Source organism: Neodiprion virginianus, chromosome 1, assembly GCF_021901495.1.
Source record: "Neodiprion virginianus isolate iyNeoVirg1 chromosome 1, iyNeoVirg1.1, whole genome shotgun sequence".
NCBI lineage: Eukaryota > Metazoa > Arthropoda > Insecta > Hymenoptera > Diprionidae > Neodiprion > Neodiprion virginianus.
Window position 1 is genome coordinate 8,439,202 of NC_060877.1, and position 24,805 is coordinate 8,464,006.

General features: G+C 39.1%; 1 protein-coding gene and 1 long non-coding RNA gene across 2 annotated transcripts in view; one reads left to right on the plus strand and one right to left on the minus strand.

Moving 5' to 3' along the window:
• The window catches only part of LOC124298502 (suppressor of lurcher protein 1), a 370,352-nt gene that overhangs the window by 262,740 nt on the left and 82,807 nt on the right, over positions 1-24,805 (minus strand). The window contains exon 3 of the mRNA XM_046750604.1: positions 1,292-1,472. Within this exon, the coding sequence (XP_046606560.1) occupies positions 1,292-1,472 (181 nt within the window). The remainder of the gene's footprint in view (positions 1-1,291; positions 1,473-24,805) is intronic.
• Positions 18,249-23,568, plus strand: LOC124298521 (uncharacterized). The gene is made up of 3 exons (XR_006906828.1): positions 18,249-18,351; positions 19,122-19,145; positions 23,554-23,568. It is a non-coding gene; the product is annotated as an uncharacterized LOC124298521 (long non-coding RNA).

The following is a 24,805-nucleotide window of genomic DNA, read 5'->3' on the forward strand; positions in this document are numbered from 1 at the left end:
TTTCCATTGTCGAAGATGTTTTTCACCGTGAGTTCATTACCGCGAAAATCGCTGCAAAGTTTCCAAAATCAAGACACCGTTTCTTGTGCCTTTTCGAAACATCAGGATGCGGTAATGAAGCAGCAAAATTCAACAATATTGTACAAAAGAAAAAACGTACACGATTAGCGTCGTTTTTAACAGACGTAACCTGATCCTTGTTAAGCTTTTGTCGGTGAAGGGTTGATGTTAGCGTACATAGCTGCTGGTGATTTGTGAATAAGTATGTGTCTACACAAAAGCCGCAAGCGCGGAGCTTAATGATTCAATCTCTAATGGTGAGCATATAAAGTGGATTTTGCGGATGGGGAGTGACTCCATTACAGGGTAATAAGGATTGTTATGAAAATAACCCTTCAAGAGCAGAGGATCGGGTGCTGTGATCGTTAAACTTGACGCAAGCGAGCGAATTAAAGCACGCTTACGGATAAATTACTCGTTTCGATAGATGAGAAGGAGCAGGTTTTAACGAGACCTTGACTCGGGTTTCCGATCGCCTTGCGATCACGATTTTCGACAACCTTCCAACAGTCTCGGGTGTCACGCACCATTTCCCAACATTCGTTTTTGCGACATCACACATCGCGTCCTACGCGTACTCACATACTTACCCTGTTTACGCGTCCCGTCTCTATCGTGGCTACGACTAAATATTTCAGGGCAACGGTAATCCGAGTTATTTATATTTAGCCTGCCGTAGCACTTCGCGCCAAGGTTTCGTCGAGCCCTACTTAGCTGGGGATGAAATATTAACACGCCCTCACCGCTGGCGTGTAACCCCCGTTTCCTGATGCGACCGACAATGAGCCGATATCGTGGGAAGATCAGTTTTCTAATGTGCCAAACACAACCTTAATCCATCAATCATCGAAGCTATTAACGTTTACCATCGACGAGGATGTGTTCTTCACTTGTTGGTAGAGAACGACTTTGCTTCCGCAGCGGAACGTTTAATGCCTTCTACTTCGAACTTGACTTGCTTGAGAAAAAGACAAGATTCGCGATTCGCGGCTTGAATGACACGCTGTGCAGACAATTAAAGTATTTGCAAATGAAAGTGAACAAGTTTCTTTCGAAGAAGTTTCTATTTCTCCGTACCTAATAGTTTTATCTGAAAAAACAACGTTTTGACTAAAATTTCAACATCGTTTTCTCTAAAGTTGATACGATACGTTCTTCTCTTCGTTGCGTTTCAAATTTATCCAATGCATAGGATCCGTATACGTACAATATAAATAAAAATTTTACTCACTTCTTGTGAACTCGGTGCAGGTTGAAGTCATCAAATTTCAGCTCGATAATTTCATCTAGTTGTCCAGTAAAGGTGTAGAGTAGACAGTCCAGGTTTGGTGGATACTTTTTTGGATAATCCGGCGAAGTGAAGGTTCCACCTTGTGGGCTGTACAAGCTGCTGTACACGACACAGGCACAACCTATTGGAAGAAAGAATATTTCAATCACATTTTGTCACCATTTTGTTGTGCGGATATAAATGTATGCCATGAATATTATATTGATTTGTTAGTGATCGTTCGAGACTTGCGAGATTTTTAGTGTAATGGAACGGGAATCATTTATGCTATGATTACTAAATTCCCGTTTCTCTGTTTTCAGATAAAAATAAATTATTCTAATCACGTCGAAAATTAAGAGTTCAGTTTTCACTAGATCTCAATGCTTCAAGATCTAGAGAATCACCTCCAATTTTTTTCAGATGAACGTTTATGTGGATGTATGTGTATGTCTGTGATCAATTTATTTCTCCGACGATATCTCGAGAACAAGTTACCGGATTTCAATGCTTGTGTTCTAAATCGACGCGGCTTTTCCGAAGTTCGAACTGATTAGGTTTTGGCTTTGATCGGTTCAGTACTTTTGAATTATTTGAATAGTAAAATTACAAATAGTATGAAAATAATGATATTTCGATAATAAATTAATCGATTCGAAGGAAAAATCGTATCGTGAGATTTTTCGGATCGCTGATCACGAGTCTAGAATCAGATTTGTAAAATATGAATTTCGTTATGCAATATGCTGAAAAAAAAACTATAAATATTTGTATTTTTGATGAAAATTGGTCCTTCAAGGTCTGTTGGGTGACCGATCACGAATCTGAGGTCAGATTTGTAAAATTCAAAATAGAGACTCCAATAAAGTGGGGAAAAAAACGAAAAATATTCGAATTTTGGTAGAAATTAATAGGCGGAGGTTTTTTGGGTTAGGTTAATAACGAATAATGAATCCAAGGTCGGGCTTCCAAAATTTGTAATGGTGGATCCGTTATAGTGGTTCAATACAGAAAAAAAAATCGCTATATTTTCATGTAATATGATACCTGAGGACTTTGAATCGCTAATCACGAATCTAAATTTGTAGTTCAAAATTCGAATTAGATACGAGCACTTTATTTTCTGTGAACTTGGAACCTGCAGTATGAAGACGGGAAGTTCGAGGGCTGGTTCACGACCAACCTAAAGTCGCGTATTCCGATATCAAGATCGATCAGTGATAAAACGAAACTTAGATATTTTGAAAATTTGGACTCCATGTTTAAAATATTGAATTTTCCTTTACTGAAATTCCACGCTTCGTGATGTAAATGTAAGAAAGTAACTATGAAGAATATCGGAAAAGTTGAGAAATAAAATAGCATGGAGCAGCGTGGGGTAAGGAATGATCGTTTATTGGGATTGATCAGAACGCAAAGTATTAAACCGTATTAAATGTGTAGGCAAAGTCTGACACGTAGCTGAACGAGGCCAAACACGTTTTTTCGTCATAAATTTTTCCGATCACGTTTCGAAGGTGTATAAGAAGAATTTTCATGAAATGGTAAAATATGTACGTTCTCGTCTCTCCTTCCCGACATACATAGGCATGTACATCCGTATATTGAATGATTAAAGGCATCGATAATTCGCCTTCGAGTTATTCCCCGTTGTACGTATACGCTCCTCGTTTCCCGTTATCCACCAGACCGTGCCACGCTGGGAATTGCGAAAATTTAATTTCCTGTTTTTCAATTAACTCCCGTGTTATTTCACTAATTCCGCTCCACCCTCCGCAGCACCCTTCATCCTCCCCTATGATTCTCCCACGCTGCTCATATGTGACGTTGTAGATACGTGCCCGGGAAGTTTCTCCGAAACGTGTTTACCAAATGGATGTACGAATGCATGACGGAGTGTAATATCATTCGGTGCATGGCGGTTATTCGTCTTGTTTGACTGAAAAATTTTCAAATTTCTCAAGTGCAACAGGACCGAATACAACAAATTTTTTTCTATGGTTTAATCGATGAAATCGAGATTTCCTTTTCACTAGAAATGCAAATGCACAAATGAGCCGACAGAGATCAGCAAGTTCGATGTGTATCTGTACCAAAAGAAGAAAAAAATGCTCATTACTAGAAGAATAATAATCCTCGTACCTGTCTTCTCGATACGAATTTCTTCTCGGACCAACGATATCGGTGGTAGAAATTTAAGCAAAGAAAGATGAGAACAGAGGAGATGAAAATCGATTCCTTTATCCGGAAGTTCACTGCTACGTAATTTATGCACCTCGGCGTGGGTGGGAGGTAATCCCATTCGTATACTCGCTTCATACGTCGCACATGGTTTGATAGGGCACTACGACACACCAGTGCCCCAAACAATTTACACCCCATCTCGTATTAATCATAACGACTCCCAGTAGAGCTGAGGGGAATTTCGAAGTAGATCGAGGAATCGGCTCGGCCGATAATAAGTCACGTGTGTACTTCGGTATGTAAGTATTATATGCTCGTACGTGTAAGCTTCGGGTCATAAATGCTTGCGTAGGTGTGTGAGAGAGACGGCTGGTTACCGGGGAGTTACAAATATATTCTCCTAACGGTTACTCACACTTCTCGCTTTACGTCACTTTTTATACTCGCGTATTCTCATCTGTATTCAACCGTTCTTCGTTCGCGTACTTTCATTTTTATTGTTTCCTACCGTTCGTACGATTTGTCTGGATCGAGAAAGAACAGCCGTGGTTAAGGAGAAGGTAACGATTACCCTCATTACCTGATCCATTAAGATCCAAGCCGGCTGGCCCGTTGTACCTAAAGGTAATCCAAACAAACCAATTTATTAAGATGGCAACGCAATTAATCAGCCCCCTCGAAGCTATTTGAAAAACCAAATCCGGGACAGAAGGCGGTGACTTTATCTGCCCGTAAATTAATAGCGCTCCAGAACCACAAATTAGAGGGACTTTTAGTAAATTAGCAAAAAACCGATGCCCCTCCGCTTTTCACCCTCGCTGCCCGGTACTTGGTATAATTCTTTTACTCCGCTGCTTTAAAAAATGAATTAAAAAATGAATTTTAGTTTTTTCTCCCCTTCTTTCGTTCTCTCTCTCTCTCTCTATCTCTCTCTTTTCACATTTCACCTACTTCACCCTCTCTAGACAACGCCCTCGGTCGAAAATTCACTTGAACCACCTAGACATAATTTCAGAAAGTACGTTAGTGAGCCTAATTTTTCTGCTCCAAGTTCCCACATTTGAAGGGTTGTTCGATGCCAGTTAATTCTGTGAAAATCTCAGTTTAAGCAAAACGAGTTTGCCTCTGATAAGAAAAATATACATTAACCATAATTTCGAACATGAGGAAATATAGCAGTCAATTTATACCTGAGGATAAATTTCACCCGCTATTTTAGGTAGCTTGGAAATGAATTTTTTACCCGTTTACCACTCCCAAAGTCACTACTGCCTAATATCCCTTGAACATAAGAAATCACTTAGTGCTCTGACTGAATGTGGGTGGTGAAGGGGTGAATCTATCTAGAAACGTAGAAGAAAATAACCGCGTTATGAGAAGCACTAGCATAGAACAGAGTCGGGCACTGCTACTGCATAGGAACAGCGAGAAATACTTGGCTGCATCACAGCCAAGAGCAGACTTCCTGTTCGATCTGCATTCGTTCCTCCCACTTCTCCTCTTCTCCACTTCTCTTCTTTTCCCACGAATCTCAGACAGAGATGTAGCTTAAGTCAAGCGCTTCGCTGCTTTTTGGACACCGAAATGCTTCTAGCAAAGTCGGAGAGGCGAGTAAAGGGATGAGAATATATAGAACCAAAAAACGAGAGCACGGAATTGAAGAAGTTTGTCAAACCGTCTCCGAGTGTACGTTGAAAATCATTCCCATCATCTTGCGACAAATCTTCTTACTCGACGGTTCGTTATACCACTCATAAAACGACTTTATAGTGTCTTGGGTCAGCAGACCCGGTCGGAGTGGGTGTGCGAAAAAGATTACGTTCATCGTTCTCCCTCTATGTGTCCGCGGTTTTGAATAAGCAGTGTCCAAGCTGTAGTTTGGAAATAAAATAAGAGTAACCAAACCGAAGGTTAGTTTCGTGCGGAGGAACGCCACGAATGCGGAGGGTCCACTTCTCAGCTCTCGTAGCAACTTGTACAAGACGCAGTGAGCGTGAAAAAGTAAATAGCGCCTACGAAACGGATCGGCACACCGTCTTTGTGACCGAGGGTAAAACGCTTACAACACTTTTCAGCCCCTCCTCACAGACGAACCCCTGAGCTCGGTATGTTCCTCTGGCGTTGCATGATCAGCTGTTACTCAAGACCCTTCCATCAGCCTTCTTCTGACAAGCACCGCCACCACCTGCCTCGTGATTATTCTTAGATCTCTCGCCTTGGCAACCTCGTACACGGACATGGCAGGTACGCCTTACCTGACCTCTGACCTATGACCTATGAACTTCAGCTCTGGTAGCTGCAGGTGCTTGCAGGCCGTAAGCGTCAACCTTACTGCGCGCAATCAAACGAATCGCAAAACCGTAAGTTGCTTCTCAATGTGGAAATACTCGATTCTTTTCATACTATCCTTCCAGTGAAGAGAGGACCAAGTTTCTATTTCCTCAATTTTCTACGTTGACAGTATATTTTGGATCGAGAACAGTCGAAGGGTCTCATCGTCAATAGTAATGATTGGCACATTTTGTCGTTCCGATAACACTGAAGGATTTTTTAGCTTGAACGAAATAAATCAACCTCATACAACAATTAGCTGTCAAGAATAGGAAGGATGGTGAATTCTTGGAAACCTTGATTAAAAAGAGTCTTACACATGCCGGAAACTGGTAACAGGTATCTTTGGCAGTTTGTCATACAGACAGTGGGAGTAATGGTGTCGGACGAAGAGATGGAAGGTGCAGACTGCAGGGTCGAACGGTTAAATTGCGCGATAAACTTCTGGAGAGGTGATTTTTTTCCTCTGCTTCTTTCTGTTCTCCGCTTGGACCTCTTCGCCTTCTTTTTTTCATCCATCTCCTCCTGAAGGAGAATGATAATACACAGAAGAATGATGGTAGGAGCATTGCTATCAACATATCGTCAGCGGGAATAAACGATGGCTCACGATACGGGGTGGAACGGTGTCAGTTTCGCGATTCAGTTGGCTACTTTACCGCACACCCACCTTTCCACACACATTGCCCGCATACATACATAATAAAGGTATTCTTTGCGGACGGAGGCCAGGAGCGCGTATACCTAACAAGAACCTTCTTGATACGGTGCGATGGTTTGGAAAGCCAACGATCATGGGGAAAGTTCGTAACTGGTTATCCCGATATTCCGATATCTCGGTATCTCCTGCACTCCCGCCACCCCATGCCGCATAACTTATACCCCTTGAGCACGAACCTTATACCATGGTCTCAACTCGTACGTTCTCACTTACTTACACTCCGTCCTTCCCTCCTTCTCTCTATCCAGCCATTTCTCTTTCTTCGTTTCTCCATACTGTTTGTTTCGCTCGCCATTTCTTCACACTTGGCATCTTCGGAAGAGGCTTCAGTTTTTATAATTTAGACAAGTGCTGCTTGACAGCTGTCACAACGACTGTCCATCGTCGATGAATCGAAATACTGGTTCTTCACGTGCTTTCTCACCAACAGAACTTTTCCGACGAGATTTCATCCCACGAAACAGAGATCAGACTCGTGACACTCGGGCAATGGCTACGTCGTAATTTGGAGAAAATCAAATTTGAATTAATCAGACAAGAACACCCATTCAACTAATTTGGAACGATATAGCCTCAGTCGTTTATTGATCATTGATGAATGGCAAATCTTTGATTGAAGATAGTTTGGAACATCGGAAAGTCCGATGAAATGCTTCACAATAATAGCTTATATCAAGCGTTTGAAAACCATTATTTCAGGAATTATTCTACAGTCCCATCGGAATTTGGCCCGTTCAAAAAAGTTTCGCATTGCGCGATAGCGTGGAGTCATATAGGTGGAGGAATGTTTTATCGCGTGACATACTTTTGTACTGGGAGAAAGAATGGAATGGTACCGTGGAAGAAGTGATTAGATAAATATGTATTTTAGGACAAACAAGCAAGTTCTAAAGCGAACGTAACGTGTAACGACTGTCCGATAGTTAGGCACTTCACAAGGTAAAAATACGTATCGATCCAGTTGGAAATCACACAATTCACCTTTTTGAGAACGTATTTGAATTTGTTAAACTCGTTATATTCAGAATTATCGTTTCTATAAGGTTTTCTGTTGAGACCTTGCCATTTGTTCGATGAACGCAAATTCTTCTACGATTTCATTCGTGAGTACACTTTTATTTTACCGATTAATTACACTTACAATTAATCGTACACAATCTGGCCAATCATCTGCAGAAAAATTTAAATCTGCATATATTTCGTTCAGGAAATTTTGTTTCTGGAATTTCTCTAAACATCTGTACGCGATTTTTACTGCAAGGTACATAGACAGAGTGTAAAAACGGAAATTTGTGGAAAAGAAGACCATGCATCGGCTCCAATTACACGACCTTAGGTACACTTGCCAATTTCGAACCAATCGATCAATTTCACGATTGTTGGCTTGAGAGAACGGATGATTAGCGGCGACTGAACAGGCCGCAACGTCCAGTTAGCGAGGCTCTGTATATATGCATGGTCATAATGCACGGGCCAAAGTAGCTCGAGGTGATCTACGATCTACAAACATGTTCGCTGACTTGACCCTAACCTAGCCGACGTGATCCTGAGCCCACTCGGTGAACAAGAACTGCGATGCCAAAGCCGAAACACTAACACCAAGAACAGTATGCAAATTCGCATTATTCAGCCCTTGTCTCGCATCTTCGATACATTTAGGTCTACAGATATTCCTTCCTACGTAATAAAGCTCGTTTTTTTATCTCCGAAGTAAGGTCTTGTTTTTCTCATCGGATTTTTAACTGTCACTTAATTTTCAAACGCTTCGTAAGAATTTCGATGAGTTTGTAAGAACCCACTTCAACCTATTTCGATTCTCCAATCACTTAAATCCGTTTTTGGGATTAATCGCGTTTCGTAAATCTAATAAAAAGGAGCCGTTAGGTAATACCAAATAGTCTCGTGGCACATTCGACTATTATTGATTTTCTTGGATTTCGAGTGGCTGAGCTTTGAGTCAACTTCAACAAAGGTCGGCCGGCTGACCTTTTTGAAATATATGCTTCCTTGTCGTTCAAACGTGCTGAAGTTCACGTTCACGGTTCACCGTTTAAAAAAGATTCACAGAGTTTTTCACTCGTCCGATACGAAGTTGATGTAACGAAAAATGTAGCTGCTGAATCGGTGCCAAGATTTTTAATTTAAAGAATTGGAAAAGCGATGCGACAAGTCCCGCGACACTTATTGTTAACAGTGGGCAGTATTTTGTGGGAGCATTAGTAAGGCCCCTTCTTGATCATCGGTAAATTCGACTGGCTCTTAATAAAAATGAGTTTAAATTAATTATTACACCTAATGACAAGCTAAAATTGAGAATTCTTAATGAAATGCGTTGCCAAACTCAATTCCTATAAATTTCTTCTGCCTGTAACATATTTCAAGTTTTATCATCATTATTTTCCTAAGCATTCGTTTACATCGGATTTTTTAGTATATTTCACAATTTTTCACAGGCGGAGACCAATTTTTTATCAGACATCTATAATTATTCAGTATATAAATCGTTAGATAGAAATCTATAAATTTGACGATTTTTAAGTCGTAATTTATGGATAAATGTTTGGTAACTTGGTTTGACATTTGTCTATTTCAACGGCATATATTTTCACATTACTTTAAGCAAGAATCAGCAAATTGTAAAATATTCGCATTCGTGCAAGAAACAGCTTAAGATCATGACTTGATGATTATACCTATACAATCTCAAGTCTAAAAATCAATCAGAGGCCAAAGGAGAATATTCTTTCCTTAACTGTCAGCGATTTGCATATAATACGCTACGCAGGCAATATTTTCGTTATACAAAATTCGCACCGCGCATAAAGTAATTAACAAAGAAGGGGGTATATTATAAAATGCAAATAGGAAACCCACGCACATTTGAATATAATATAACCTACACGCGGCGAGTATTGAAATGAGAAAAATAAAAATGCATGAGAGTAGAAAAACGCGAAACTAAAAAAAAGTATAAAATAACCGTTGTAAATGCGAAACGAACTTGCCCGGGGATTCCGCGTCTATTGACCAACCGGGTCGATTGCTCGGTTGCAGGTATCGCCCAATTGACTCTCCGCTTGGATTGCATCGAGATCGCTCGTTTGCGTATTGCAATATTTCAACCCAACAACTATCTCATGATGCGAATATCGTACGAGCTACGCGCTCGATGTGTTGAAATTTGTGAAAAAAGAAGTAAAGTAAACAAAAAAAAAAAAATAAATAATTAAATAAATAAAACAGAAAATCGAACGAATAAAAATTTTGATTGGTTGAAAACTCATCGAGTGTTGCATCGCTTTGTACCCATGAGATTGCACACGCTTTACGCGCCGCTGCAGTTAGCCAGAGAGGCGAATGAACGCCACAAATTCAGCGAGTTCGTTACTCTTACCGCAGTACAAATCCTGCCGTTCTGTATTTCTAGCCTCGCGTATATTAAATACATTCCATGCGAAGACAACGAATCGCACAATCTCTCCAGTTATTCATAATGCATTTTATCGACCTCGGAATCAGGTTGAAGATTCGCGAATTAGATTCTAAAACGAATCGAAATATATTCCGAATCCAACAGTCGCCCAAGAAATTATTGCCGAATATTCTTCCAACGTTTCGACGATACTTCGGAATTAACGCACGCGAATGACGAAAATCTCTGCTCGCTTGGCTGCGTTTATGGGCTTAATAATCAAAGCCGTCGTCGACTTGTACACGCTAAATGCATTTAACGTACCGCAGTAATGATGAGTTTTATTTCACTCGTATAATGTATGTAACTGCGCACTACGCTTTGCGAAGAGAATACTCACTGCGTTTATGAAGAGGAATTAACATGGGTATACACTAGACGTACAATTCCGGTCGTCAAACTTAACGAGTTGAATAACCGGTCTTCCTATTCACGCTATTCCACTTTACTTGGCAATTTATGCACACCAACGTTTATCCAACCCAGGATCCGTCGAAACAACTGATATTTGAAACAGTCTCGATACTTCCGTAGAGTAATGACTATTATCGATCGATGGCGTTGACGGAGGGAAAATACTTGCCTCGTTTAGCAATAATCGTTTGCTTTCTTTCGAAATAATATTACTGGGCTAAAAAATCACGGACAATATAAAAATAAAATGAGATAACCGCCTAATTTCCTGCTGCATATTCGGATAGCCGCTAAATTTTGTCGCGAAAATTTCGCAGTAGACATACTTACATGTCGATAGAGGAACCGATGAACAATTTCGAGAAAAATAATTTATTTCCCCTGATTATGCCCGATCTCATAACGGCAAAAATATTGCCGGTGTTATTTGACGATACGCGCGATCATCGAAACGAGGAAAATTCCGTACGTTTTTGGTCAAAACTACACGTAGAGTATCGTGTTAATTGTTTTCCGAGGAGTGGATCGGACTCGCTATTATCTGCCGTGACCGAAAGCCGAGTATTTATGTAATGCGGCGGCGCTGCACCGTTTCGGGTATACATAATGACACATGCATTGTGCATATCCGCCGACACGAGGTTACAGACCGTGTTAATTACAATAGGCGACGTTCGAGCTCTGCGTTAGAAATTAATATTTCAATTACGAATTTGGTAATGCCATTGAGTCAGCTCCGAATTTACGAGGATGTTAATTTCACTACTCGCCCCCTATAACGCCTGTCCGCCAACCATTGACTGCTGTTGCATGTCGGCGCTCGATTTTGGTAGCATCGTATATTTGCATGCAATTTCTAAGTGCTTCTGTATCAAATAACGGTGAAATAGCCTTTATTGTTCAACTTATGAAGTACACTTGATCCTTTTCCCACTTTCTTGCGACGAGAAACTTTTTCGACTTTTCCGCTACTTCCAATAAAGTATTTCTCCAACGAATCCGACAATCTAAAATTACCCATGCCACACCTCTTCGCTCCTCCACTTTTCAAAAATACTTTCAAGTTCTTCATTCGATTTGCTAACCGAACTCAGCGCGCATCGATCTTTCAAATAGTCAACAACTAAACGGCGAGTGTGCCAATCGTTTAATCGTCAAGTTTCTTGTAATCTAATGCCAAATCAGAAATCTTATATCCGAAACTCCGAGCAAATTTCGATCCGTAGACAATGCAACAAATAACGTTTTATACCCTAACGTCATGAAGTTGTAAGTGTCAATTAGTAAACACTATTTGTAATGTTGTAATTAGATTTTTCGAATTAAATCTGTAGTTATTTAGTATCTTTTTACGAACTTGACTTATGAATTAATTTTTCTCCCTCTCAAGAAGAAAAAAAAAATTACTTTCACTGTATCTAAAGTATAGTACGACGGACAAAACAATTGCGTATGTGAACTTTGACAGTCTGAGTGAATTTAGTTTAAAATTTCGGTTCGGCTGATACGGCGTATCGAAAACATCAATTTTTCCGAGATTGTTCTTACACGTAGTCAAAATATTCTCAATTCAGTTGCAAGCTTCGCCAGAGCTTTTTCCCAGAGATACCTATTTAGGAATTTTCCGGAGCCAATTCGGTCGAGCAGATGCACGGAATCTATGTGAAACGAATTTCGTTTCTCCTCTTGCGTAACTTATGGGATCAAATATCGAAAAATCGTAATTTACTAGTCTGAGGTTGAGGTGGTTCGTTCCAACAAATTATTAGCTGATAATTTCTGCTTCGAAAATTCGTCAGAATGCTGTTTTTCGAAATAATGATAGACCCGTTAGACTTACTTGATTAAATTTCTCCGCAATCGACCGAATCAATAGTACTGTAATAATTCTAATTCTGTGTAATTGATTGAGTATATATATATATATATATATATATATATACACATATAAATTAATTTCTTCTTCTCCGATATAAATATGCTTTACGTGAACGCTATCGTTAAACATTAAATGAGATAGGTTTTTCTTTAACCGTTTCAACGTTTTCTTTTGCCGCAAATCAATTATTCGAAACGTGAATTTTTTATTCTTGTTTTTTGATGAAATATTCAGCACTAAATAAAAAATGTTGCTTTCCAATCCTAAATTTAGAACAAAGCCTATAACAATTAAGAATCGGGACAGTTGATAAAATCGAAAACTTGTAAACTACCGTGTGCGTGTTTTTTACGCTTAATTCCAGCCAAATACGACACCAGAGTGATTTTCTTACAGCAGGTCAAATTCTGATGAAATTTTAGTCGTCAATAACTAATTTTTACTTTCCCAGATTCGTAACAGCTTCAGAAACGATTTGACAATGAATAAGAATAGTTTTTTTTTTTTTTTTTTTTTTTTTTTTTTTTTTTTTTTTTTTTTTTTTTTTTTTTTGACATTATGGCACAGCCGTGCGTACAATTTCAGCTTCCTTCATAAACTGTTATTAGTTAGTTGATAGATCGCGTCAAGATTCTCTTTTCTTGGCAAGACTGAATGAAGTAGAACAGAGAAAATATTTATGGTAAGAAAATATTCAAATATACTTTCTTTCACAGGAAATTTTTGAGTATATCGATTGAAGAGATTGTCAGTGATTAGTAAGAGTTTCTTCGGTGTCTATGAATAATAAGAAAAAAAAGGAACCGAAGAACACTCCTCCAAAAAAATTAAAAAAAAGAAATAAATAACAGTAACGACGAAGCCCCGATATTCAAGGGAATAGAAACGTTTCAGCGATAGAATTCAATATTCTAATAACAAACAGACGAGAGTTATATTAGTGGTGAGTGCAGTTTTTTTTAATATATCTCTAGACAAGGGCTTCAGCGAGCAGCTGGTGACCTCTTTTTAGTAACTGCCAGACTTCCCAAGTTTCTGATATTAGCGCCGAACGGGCAAAAACTTTCCAAATAAACGGGCTGAAACAATTGACGTTCCAACTTTTCCTGTCAAGTATGACATTTTTCAAGAATTCCATACCCTATAACTGAACAGGTACTATACCGTACGCCTTCGTTGTTAAGATATTCCCTGAGTTGCAGTCGATTGGAAAACTTACTCAATTTTTTTTACTCATATTTTTATTTGGAAACTGAAATATTGTGCAATAATTGTCCAGTTTTCTTTCAGTCTGAATTCATTAACAGAAGTATAAGTCATAAGAAACGTATAACATAACTTTTATAATTTTTACGCAATTTATTTCCACTCATCAAAATCATCAAAGAAGCAAATCACGTAACTTTTGAACTCACTTGAGAAATCGACAACACTTTTCGTCTTTCCTATTTTCACCGAATACCGTGTAGCGATCCGTTAAAGCCCGGGAATAAGGCACGCCTTCGGAAAAGAATTACTTACACCTATATATACGCGCTTTATCCGGGAAGAGCTTATTTCACGATAATCCTAACAAAGATCTGTTTACACAAAAATCACTCAGCCTAAGCTAACGTTGACGAAGATTCCTCAACTGGACCCTCATTCTAACGAAACGATGAAAATCGCGCCTGTCATAGCTATCAAATTAATGACCCCGACCGTCAGAATTGATTCAATTAATTTCGCCCGGCACAAGGGGCTGCAGATACTTTCGTGCAGGTTTGACGCCTTGGGTCGATGAAATAAGGGGGAAATGGAAGGCGACAGAGAAGGTGGGCTGAGTTTTTTGGAAATGCGATATAACGCTGTGAAAAACGGAAGTGGATTGTAGCTGCTCGATCGCAAGGCGAGCGACGAATCGAGAGTGCAAGAAGCCAGTTTCTACGGGGGCGTCGATGTGCCTCTAAAAGCCTTTTGCCATTACCTATGAATCGCCGTACCGCGTGTATGAGAAACACCCTCGTAGTGAGAAATCATGGTGTCGTATAATTATTGTGCAAGCATCATTATCGCAATGTCCGAACAAACACAAATATTAAGAGGAATTTCGTTCGATGGATTTGTTCGGATTGTAGTGATACGATTTCTGCAAATTCATATCTTAGGATTTCAAGTAGCATAATTACTTTTTTTCGTTTCATGCAGAAATATACATTGATTTCTGAACTGAGCGTAATTTCATTCGGGCTGTGAGAAGAAAAGTTCTGGTACAGGCAAAATGATGAATAGGTTGAAAAATCTTTGAATATTCCTGTTCAAATGTGATCAAAGAAATACCATTGCGTCGTTCCTCAATGTAAAATTAGAGGATTTCAAGGACTCAAGAAATGATAGGACTATTTGCAATCAGCAAATTACAGAGAACCATTTCGAGAATAAGAATTAGTAATAGTTGAGCAGCTATTAGTAACCAAATGAAACAAAAAATTAGGATCATCTAACAGCTAAAACATGATTGACTATCGAAATCAAACGTAAAATACTAAAAATTTAAACCACATTACCGAAAAGCATATGAGCTATTTAATCGCACAACGAATCAAGCGTCAGTGTTGACCTGACACCCGTTCAAACAATATCGTATGTGCCGAATAATTTTATCGAACGAGCGCTATACTACAATTATTTTTCCGAATATATCATGTCTTAAAAGTATCGATTTTCGGAGTATAAGGCGAATTTTTCATGGTTTTCGGGGTTTTCGGAGTCCAGGTCGACTGTTTTGTGGATTCCAGGAATAAATTTAATAACGAAAAAAATGATTGCGTGAAATTATATCTTGAAAATCCGAGTTTCATGCGTCGCAACAAAAAAGAGTAGACAAACGTGCAAAAAAAAAAAAAAAAAAAAGATATCTTATCTACGATTTTTTGTGTCGTCTTCGTCATTTAAAATAGTTGGGGTAACTTACCCCGGAGGCAGTAAGTTGTCACATGAGACATTTTTTTTTTTTTTTTTTCATCCGATAAACCCTCTTTAGACTTGCTATAGAACAACCACGAATTTTCTTCAAGTGCGCAAAGAATGCATCTACAGTGTGCCAGATATGAATTGAATAAAATTTTATGCGAAAAACTTCTGAAAATGAGCGAGTAAAAAGTGTAACAACTAAGTTCTGTCTCCCCTACCTCGATATATTGGATGTTATTCGTGAAATTTTGGAGGAATTTGTTTATACAGTTTGTAGACGGTTGTCTGTGTCTGTAGAGGCTGGTCGAAACAGTTGGTGATAAGTAAAAGCTGTCTGGATAAGCATAAAAGAATTGAATAAACAACGATTGTTTAGTCAAAGTTTTTAAAAGAAGCGTGTACTTGGATGCATACGACACGTGTGTAATTGTGATGACAAATACATCAATATTTTACGATCCTGATCCTAATAAAAACACCGAATAAATGCGTAAAATTGCTGAAACAATAAACAAAACATTGTATGCGAATCCTGGACACTGACAAACCAGTCACGAGGAGAGGTGCGGAATGACAGTAATAACAAATTTTAGTAGAATGAAAATAATTACAATTTAATCAGCATGTCAGATAAACTGCCCTGCTGATCTTGGAAGACTCTGATATAAGAAATGGATTGATTTTTAGATTTAGAAAAACAAGCTAAAATAATTGTGAACAAAATCCAAGGAGTCGAGGGTCAGGTCCTAGTCGAACTGATCTGAAATGCTCCGAAACCAATACATCTGTTTTACAATACTGCGACCGCATTTTTTTTTTTCAAGAGTGCAAAATCACTTTAGAATGATATTATTAAATAGGCCTTGCGCTCCTGAAGGTGGCGTATGAGGAGAAGATTTCGCACTACTTTTTTACTTTGCTCGACATCGGCACGGACATTGGCGTGTCTCTGGCATTCGTCGTTCAGATCAAGGCTTGGTTGTCGAAGTTGGCCTGGCGGTGAACGCGAAGAGCGCCTCGAAGCTTCTTTGACGCGCCTGGCACACTGGTCGCCCAGTATTAGCCAGAGCGAGCACAACTTGCTTCCATGACTGAATTGAAAGCACCAGGATGGATTGAAAAATGAAGTCAAACGCGAATTAACCCAAAGTAAAAGATCCGGTGTCAATGAAATATGACAAAGAACTTCTTTCAAACTATGATTTACGAGAAATGTTGAAATAAATTATCCAAAATCATCCACATATGAATGCCTGATCGATTACTTCTCGGTAGACGACATCCAGAAATGCACAAGAGAAACAAGAAAATCATCTTACATCGTAGTTCGATGTAAACGAAAGTTCACATCGTGTTGAAAAAAAACGGGTTATTTCGATACAGATTGAATAGCATTCAACAATTCAACGTTTCGATCGATGAATGAAATATTTCAGCACCAGCTTTCCTCAAATACATCAGATGCTTCTATTCAAAAGCGGAAAACCACGACGATGAATACCTATCTACGGGGATCATTTTCACCCCCTTTGAACTGATTGTTGGCGAATGAAAAAAATATCTATCTCTAAGTTTTCGATGTACCACAAGATAGATATGAACTCGGAGGGGTTGACCTAGCTGGAAATCCTTGTCAGGGTTGCAGAATTCTGAGTCTTTCGATGATTGTACCGAAACCCCTGTCGAAGTGCGTGGGAGCTGTGTCAAGCAATCCTGTCCAAGGTGCATCCCTTCTGGGTGCGTTGGGAGCCTCCTCTTCCACCACAGCTCACCAGATCTACGGGGCCCTTGGACCCCTTAGAATAACACAACACCCTTCCAAACGCCCTTGCCTAGTTATTCTTCTCCGAAAGAGGGAAACCACATTAGGAGGCTGATTTTCAGGCGTTTTTATGAATTTTTTCGAGTGGCAAAAATTAATTGGAATTTAATCTAACTTTGATGTTATTTTATTATCATTAAGAATTACATTTACCCATTTCTTCAAGTCATTTCTGGCGAAAATGTTGAAGTTATGGGCTGTTATGCACCGAAGGTTGTCGTCCGAGTTCGTTGTTCGTGGGAAATATGGAGGTTGCAATTTTTATCCGGAAGCTAAATAGTTTTTTTTTTTTACAGTATTAACATGTTTTTTAAGAACATTACCCACATTTGGGATGATGTTACGATTTTAAGGGTGTTTTTTCTTTTATTGCAAAATGAGTGAAAAAATGGTGAATCACGAGAAATCTTCTTGAAACACCTGTCAACACTTAAGTTTTGACAATTTTACCCGTCAAAACATATCAATAATGTGAAAAAAACAATCATCATGGTTTCAGATACGAATTGCGACGTCCACGTCTTCCGTGAACAACGAACTTGAACGATGATCTTCGGTGGACAACAGACTATAACTTCGATATCTTTGCCATCAATGACTAGAAACATTTTGTGACTGCAACGCAAAATATTAACAAAATAATGTGAAGGGTTTTGAACAAAATCTAATTAGTTCATCCGAGGCAAAAAAAATCGTGAAAAACATCTGAAAATCAGCCTCCTAACGTCGTGTCTCCCGTCAATCAATCGCCATAACCCATCCAACCTTTCCCTGTTATTTTAACTGACTAATTGTGGTTGACAGTCATCGCGAAAATTCATGCCGCACTTTTTTCTTAACTTTATAATCTGCCATAAACTTTCTGTAAATCTATTTTTTCTACCCAAAACTTTAAAATTGAGACGCTTTTTGCTCCCAGACAAGTGGCTAAAATTTCATATTAAAAGTTCACAAATCGAATGAGACAGGCCGAATTTTCTTTCGTCGAATAACTAATTTATAATTTTTACATGTTTTCACTAAATACTGAAAAATACAAACTTTTTTCAGGCATGCTGAATCAATAATTAACTTTATGTCTGAACAGGTATTGTGCACTTCAAGGTGGTATATAAGGAGAAGATTTTGCACCAGATCCATCAGTTCGGCACTCACCGTCATCACCTCAAGATGTCGAAGTTGATCGTAATCCTCGTTATCGCGAGTGTATGCATACACTTGTATGCAATAGCCGCTCCTGCGCCAGGTAACGTATCAATTTTTATCGTAAATATCTCATCTAAACCTTTAGCAATAGATACCTACTTTGCTGTAGAAAAAAATTCAACACATAACTCCTCAAGGTATCAATTAATTTATTACACAATTTAAAACCTACCTCTGAATTATTTTATATTTTTCGGATCCCGCCAAGCGCAGGCGCGGTGATGAAATTGCTGAGAAATGGTTGATAACACTCTTATAATCGCGGTATCAGGGTAATGTCACTATTGAAACCGAATAGTCAATCGAATTCTTGCTACAATACGTTTATCATTCAGATGTCAATCCAGAAAGAAAGCATCAAAGAACATTGATGATTCAGTGCTAATATGACATCCACATTACAATTAAAACCATTTTGACAAAATACTCAATCATCATTAAATCGAGAAACACTGATAATACGTTGAATTACTACTTGCATGACTAAAAACCATAACCACAAATGAAGCAAGCCACTGACATTCGAGTGATGTAGTGCTGCGGTAATGTAATGGTACAAGACATAGGTATTTTACCGGTAAATTACACAAACTACAATTGTAATTTAGAATTGGTTTTTCAATAGCTGTTCCAATTAATTACGCAAATTTCGAGTTGTATGACGATAACAGATTTTGGAATACTCGATTGTTTCTGAGTGGTTCTGTATGTAAGATTCGTGTGGGTACCTAGAATCTCTGTGCAGAAGAAGCGACCATATTACAGTCTTACCGGTATCTGGAAATATTACAGACTAAATTTATTCTTTAGGTGATCGCAAAAACGGCGATGGAAGTGAAGGTGGAGGCGGAGGTGGAGGTGGAGGCGTAGGTGGAGGTGGAGGTGGAGGTGGAGGTGGAGGTGGAGGTCGAGGTCGAGGTGAAAATCAAAGTGAAAGTGGAAATGGAAGTGGAGACGGAAATCCGGGTGGAAGTGAAGGTGGAAATCAAGATGGAAGCGAGGGTGGAAGTCAAGATGGAAATGGAGGTGGAAGTCAAAAGAGAAGTGGAGGTGGAAATCAAAAGGGAAGTGGAGGTGAACATCAAAAGGGAAATGGAGGTGGAAGTGGAGACGGAAATCAGGGTGGAAGTGGAGACGGAAATCAAGGTGGAAGTGAAGGTGGAAATCAAGATGGAAGCGAGGGTGGAAGTCAAGATGGAAATGGAGGTGGAAGTCAAAAGAGAAGTGGAGGTGGAAATCAAAAGGGAAGTGGAGGTGGAAGTGGAGACGGAAATCAGGGTGGAAGTGGAGACGGAAATCAGGGTAGAAGTGGAGACGGAAATCAAGGTGGAAGTGAAGGTGGAAGTCAAGATGGAAATGGTGGTGGAAGTCAAAGGGGAAGCGGAGGCGGTAGTCAACATGGAATTGCAAGACGTCTAGGTGTAGGTGGAGGCGACAGTCAAAAGGAAAGTGGAGGTGGAAGTAAAGGTGGAAGTCCAATCGCAACTATAATACAAAAAGAATATATTGGACTAGACGTGTTCAACAGTTTGTGAATTGTCGAAATATTAAGAAATCCAACGCAGATCTAATATTTCCTGTGTCATCATGTGAGTATGGCTTTAACAGCAAATCTAAGACTAAGATTCTATGTCCGATTTAAGCATACTCAAAACTATTTTGGTTTGTCTATTCGTGAATTTATTTTTCGTTTAACTCAATTATAGATGATTTATATAAGATATTTGCTATGAAAAGCAGAAATCATTTCTACCCCTACTTTTCAACCCTTACCGGAGCTAGTCTTAGCAAAATCTGCGACATGGTATTTTTTTCCGCAAATTACATGAAAAAGAATGTGATTGAACATTTTTCACGAGTTACGTATCAAAAACTATGTCCTCTAAGTAAATAACATTCCAATTCAAGTGTACAAATTATGCGTTACAACAATAACGCGAAAATGAATAGTGCGTAAAAGTATACTTACAAGCGAGCATTGTCACAGTCATATCTATGCGTAAGTGCCATACACGAGAAACCTCAGAGGTTATAAATGATCGAAAACCAATTAGTCTGGCAGTGTCGTACACAGAATCACACTCGTAATGGCCAAGTTCATCTAAGTGGTTGAACTACTCTTGTGAACGCAGCATGATCCAAGGCAAGCGCCGTAATGACACTAGTTTAGAATATCACTTATCCGTACGTCTGACACACGGTGTAGCATCAGAGCCCAAAATTATAGTGTGGTTGTCATTCAGACGAACACGCTCAAAATATGCTGTCTCATCCAAAATTTTTTGGATCGATTATAAACGGTGTGCAAAATCCTGTTTAATCAGAATATAATACATGCGTCACGGTGCGCACAACTTATAATTTCTGGGTGAAATCATTATCCTAACGCCATAATTATCTGATCCAACATTGATATCACTACCGGTCCGTGACGGAATACTTAGTAGCCCGTTTCGCGACAAATATATTGGAGTCCAGAGATAGCGAGATTTCCCACTCCTTTATTTCACAAATTTCATCCGCAGCATCATAATTCCGGTGGGTGGTCCACATATTCACTGATTGGATTGATCAAAGTGACAAAAGGTGATTCGAAAACACAGCTCTGAAGATCACGGAATCGAAATACATGTTTCTACCCAGTCGTGATTCTTCCTCATTTCTCAAATGATTACTGCACGTGTATAATACATTGTCAATAGTAGTACTGTGCTCAGGCTTTTCTCAAAATCTAAGTAACGATGTTTCAAAGTTCTATGGTCTTCTTGATCTTTATAGTAATTGCAGCAGTAACGTGTGTAGATATTTCGATTTCGAAAGAGGAAAAGTACTCAACAGACACTCCAAGTATCGAGAAAGGTGCGAGACCGGAGGATAGGCGTCTATCGGAGCAAAGAACATGAACTAGTTGCATGGAAAAATAGAGACAAGAACACTTGTTGAAAAGTAAGGCCTTCAACTCTGAGCTTCGCTATTTTGGAGTGATAGCTACAAGAGAGGCAGCAAAAATTCGTGGTCGCGAAACCGTTTGCGCAAGCTACACTCATGAAAGCAAACGTGAATGTAAAGCGATGGGAGAATGAAGGAACCGTGAATAATTTTAACTATTGATATTAACGAATTTTCGGGGATCACCGACGTTTATGGTGCTTGGAGAAATCACTCATAACTATTCGAGGGTAATCGTTGGCTTTCATGGGGGTACCTTACGTATCTTTGCAATTGGTTCAAAAACTTGAGAAACCTAATGCTGCGTTTGAAAACACTTCAGCAGTGAACAAAAAATGACTCGGCAATTTTTTGTGAAATTATAGACAAAGTACAAGGTGTGTGTGAAATAATAAGTCGGAGAAACCAAACAGAGCCCCGATTTGGCCAACTGCTGTTGACTCAAGGAGGAGCAAACAAGGATGACTCGGATGGTGTTTCAACCTCCAAAACAGTCGTTAAGAACGGACAGCGGTGACTCGTCTGCACCATGTTATTGTCATGATACGACGTGTCAATGCTTGTGGAGTCAAATTTCGTTGGAACCGTACCCAACGGGATATTTACTCTGGTTTTTGTTCTTTTTATTTAAGACAATCAAGTGATCGATTCTGCTGTACGGGATGATGTCGGTACTGAATGTTTTAGGATCAGCGTGTTGTACCAGTATAACATACTGACCAAAAGTGATTCCAAAACCGAAATTATTCCGATAATTCTACACAACTATTCGTTTTTGTAATCTTTTGCCATCCTGGGTAGTAGTAATATGGCAACTCAGTACTGCCACTATAATGTGACAAACGTGAAACTTTCAATTTCATTTCGCTCCTTCTACTTATATAGTTCATTAGGTCCTCAAATATTCGAAACGAACTCTACTCTCCAGTGGTTTCGATGAAGACAAATGTTCGAGTCTATTTTTTGAATCATCAAAATCACACTCGATCAGAATATTCGTTGGAACCTACTTTTCATAAAGTATCGCAAACGCAGTCTTTTTCCAGGCATCTTCATTTTATTACGAATATACTGTTCTACTGTATAGATCCACCCACTTCCTTCCGGGAAAAATATAATACCTAATTTTATTAGCCTTTATCTACATGCTACCATAATAGTCTGTCAGAAGCCAAACAGAACAATGATTTCCAACAAATTTTCAGTGACCTTACTTCGTGAAAGTTACTGCCGTCAATTCGACTTAAACAAATACACTTATTTAGCCTAGGGAAAGTGCGAATGTGTTTGCATAGTCTTGCTTATTTTTTGCAGCAATAGTCCGGCTACTTGCATTCGTCTAATTATACATCAGTTTCTCGAATTGGCTGCACTGACGGATTTATCTAGTTAGAAAGTTGAAATTAAATATTCCGCACGTCATTTGATTAAAACTTGTCCAATTTCAATTCTGATTTCATCTCTTGGATGAATCGTACATAATTATAAAATTATGGTGAATCTGTTAGGGATTACATTTCTCACGTACATCACTGTTTTCAATGAAACTACAGTAAAGGAATTTCATGACAACGTCAAAGTTGCATAGAGACAACTTGGAACAATCCGTTTCCGGCTATCATGTGTAATATATATTATATAAACACCATCAACGATCGTCCACAATTCCCCGGAAGTAATTGATCAAAAGGTGAGATAAAAATGGTCGCAGCAAAGCATGGTGAATAATTTCAACTGATGGATATTGTATCACGCCTCATTCGGTTTTTTCTCGACGGAAACTCGAGCACCACAGTTTGGAACAGACCCTGAGGTCAGTACTCTTTTTTACTTTTCTTTTTTTTCTCCATGAAATACCTAGCAACATATGTTTACTTATTGAAAATATAGGTGGAATGAAATGAGTATACAATATTATTCTTGATAAAAGAATAATATTATGTACGTTGTACTTCAGTCCTGCAACTTTTAACTCAAAATCTGCGTACTTTTTTGTGCGTAAAATTCGTATACCTGGTTCTACGAGGTTACCGGTAACGATTTGTGCCTCCCTTCTCGGTACCCCCTTAATTCAGCCCTTCCGAAAAATATTCGGGGTAATAATCAATATGACATGATCGACCGTCTGTGAAACTTGGCAACACTTCAGAATCGTGCCGTAAAACGTTATTTCCACTCCAATAGTAATTGATAGTGGTGCGTTTGTTTGAAAAACATTAAAAAAAAACAAAAAAAAAAACGGAAACTCGCGTGAAGCTGTGCCTTCCTTCGACCAACTCAGAGGCTGCACAAGGATCGGAAGACGCGTTCGAAAACGAATCGTTTGCAAGCGATTAAGCGAAAGTAGACTTCACGAATACGATGCTTGCAGTGAATGCAATGTACGATTCTGTTTCCTTGGCTATGGTATAAGAAATCAGCAGGGTTACTATGGATGTTTTCAATGAATACTTCACTTCAACCAAAGATGAGTTGATTCTTGCCTACGAATCAGATAACGAAGGATTATTCCAGCACGTATGTACTACTTTCTTACATTACAGTAGAGTTAAAGCTGGTTATGTAACTGCTTTATTCATCCGGTACACGGATAAGACGACACGCTAGACGAAGCTTACAATCCCGATGATTATGAAGACCCGCCCGCCGAATATATCCCGCTGGAATACAAAGCTGAAATTGTAGCCATTGCGCAGGGTGACACGAAGTGGAGTTTGGCTGTTCTTCAAAAATAATGACGCAAGTCGTCGCAAATTGAAGAATTGTCTTCATCCATTGATGGAAGATCTTAAAAATGGTGACACCCGGATCGATAAGCCGCGAGTAATTAATTCCGAAAATTTCGAACGCCTTCAAGAAGCTGGAAGTTGTTACGAGCAGGTAAGAATATGATAATTCGCTTATATGGACAGCGTTCATAAATAAATAGCATTTGTTTCGCATTTCTCATTGTTAAACGCCTTTCGCTCATCGATTCACAGGCCACTACGAGAACACTGCAACAATCGGTAATGGCAGCTGCATTTCCGTTTCCATCCGACACTTTACGTTTCGAAGCCGGTGCAACGTGTACCTAAGTGCTGAAACGAAAGCATGGGTTACGGCAGAGGAAGATCACAAAATATATCAGCAAAGGGGACTCCGCGACTCTGCAAGAGACTTGAAACAGCGAAAAGATTGCAGAGACTAGCGCGGTGTTTAGTGCCTGAATTTGATTTGGATTTCGTTGTTGAAAGTAGCATTCCGAAATGTCAACAAAATTAGCTTTCCGTTAGGGCTTGTGAGAAAAAAATTGCGCTTGCAACAGCGTTGCATTTACATTATGAGCTTTCTGCGAAGAAAGCTTGTGCTTCACCTGATTTGATATTAAATATTATTCGCAGGAATGCTTTGTCGAAAATACGAGCGACAGCGATAGCTAATTGTTAGCCTTACACTTGCACTTACTTTTCTCAAAATTATGCTTTATACTGAATTCTATCTTTGTACTTATTCCGTAGCGCCTTTCCGTTGATTGAGTGACACGCATTGTAAAAAAAAAAGAA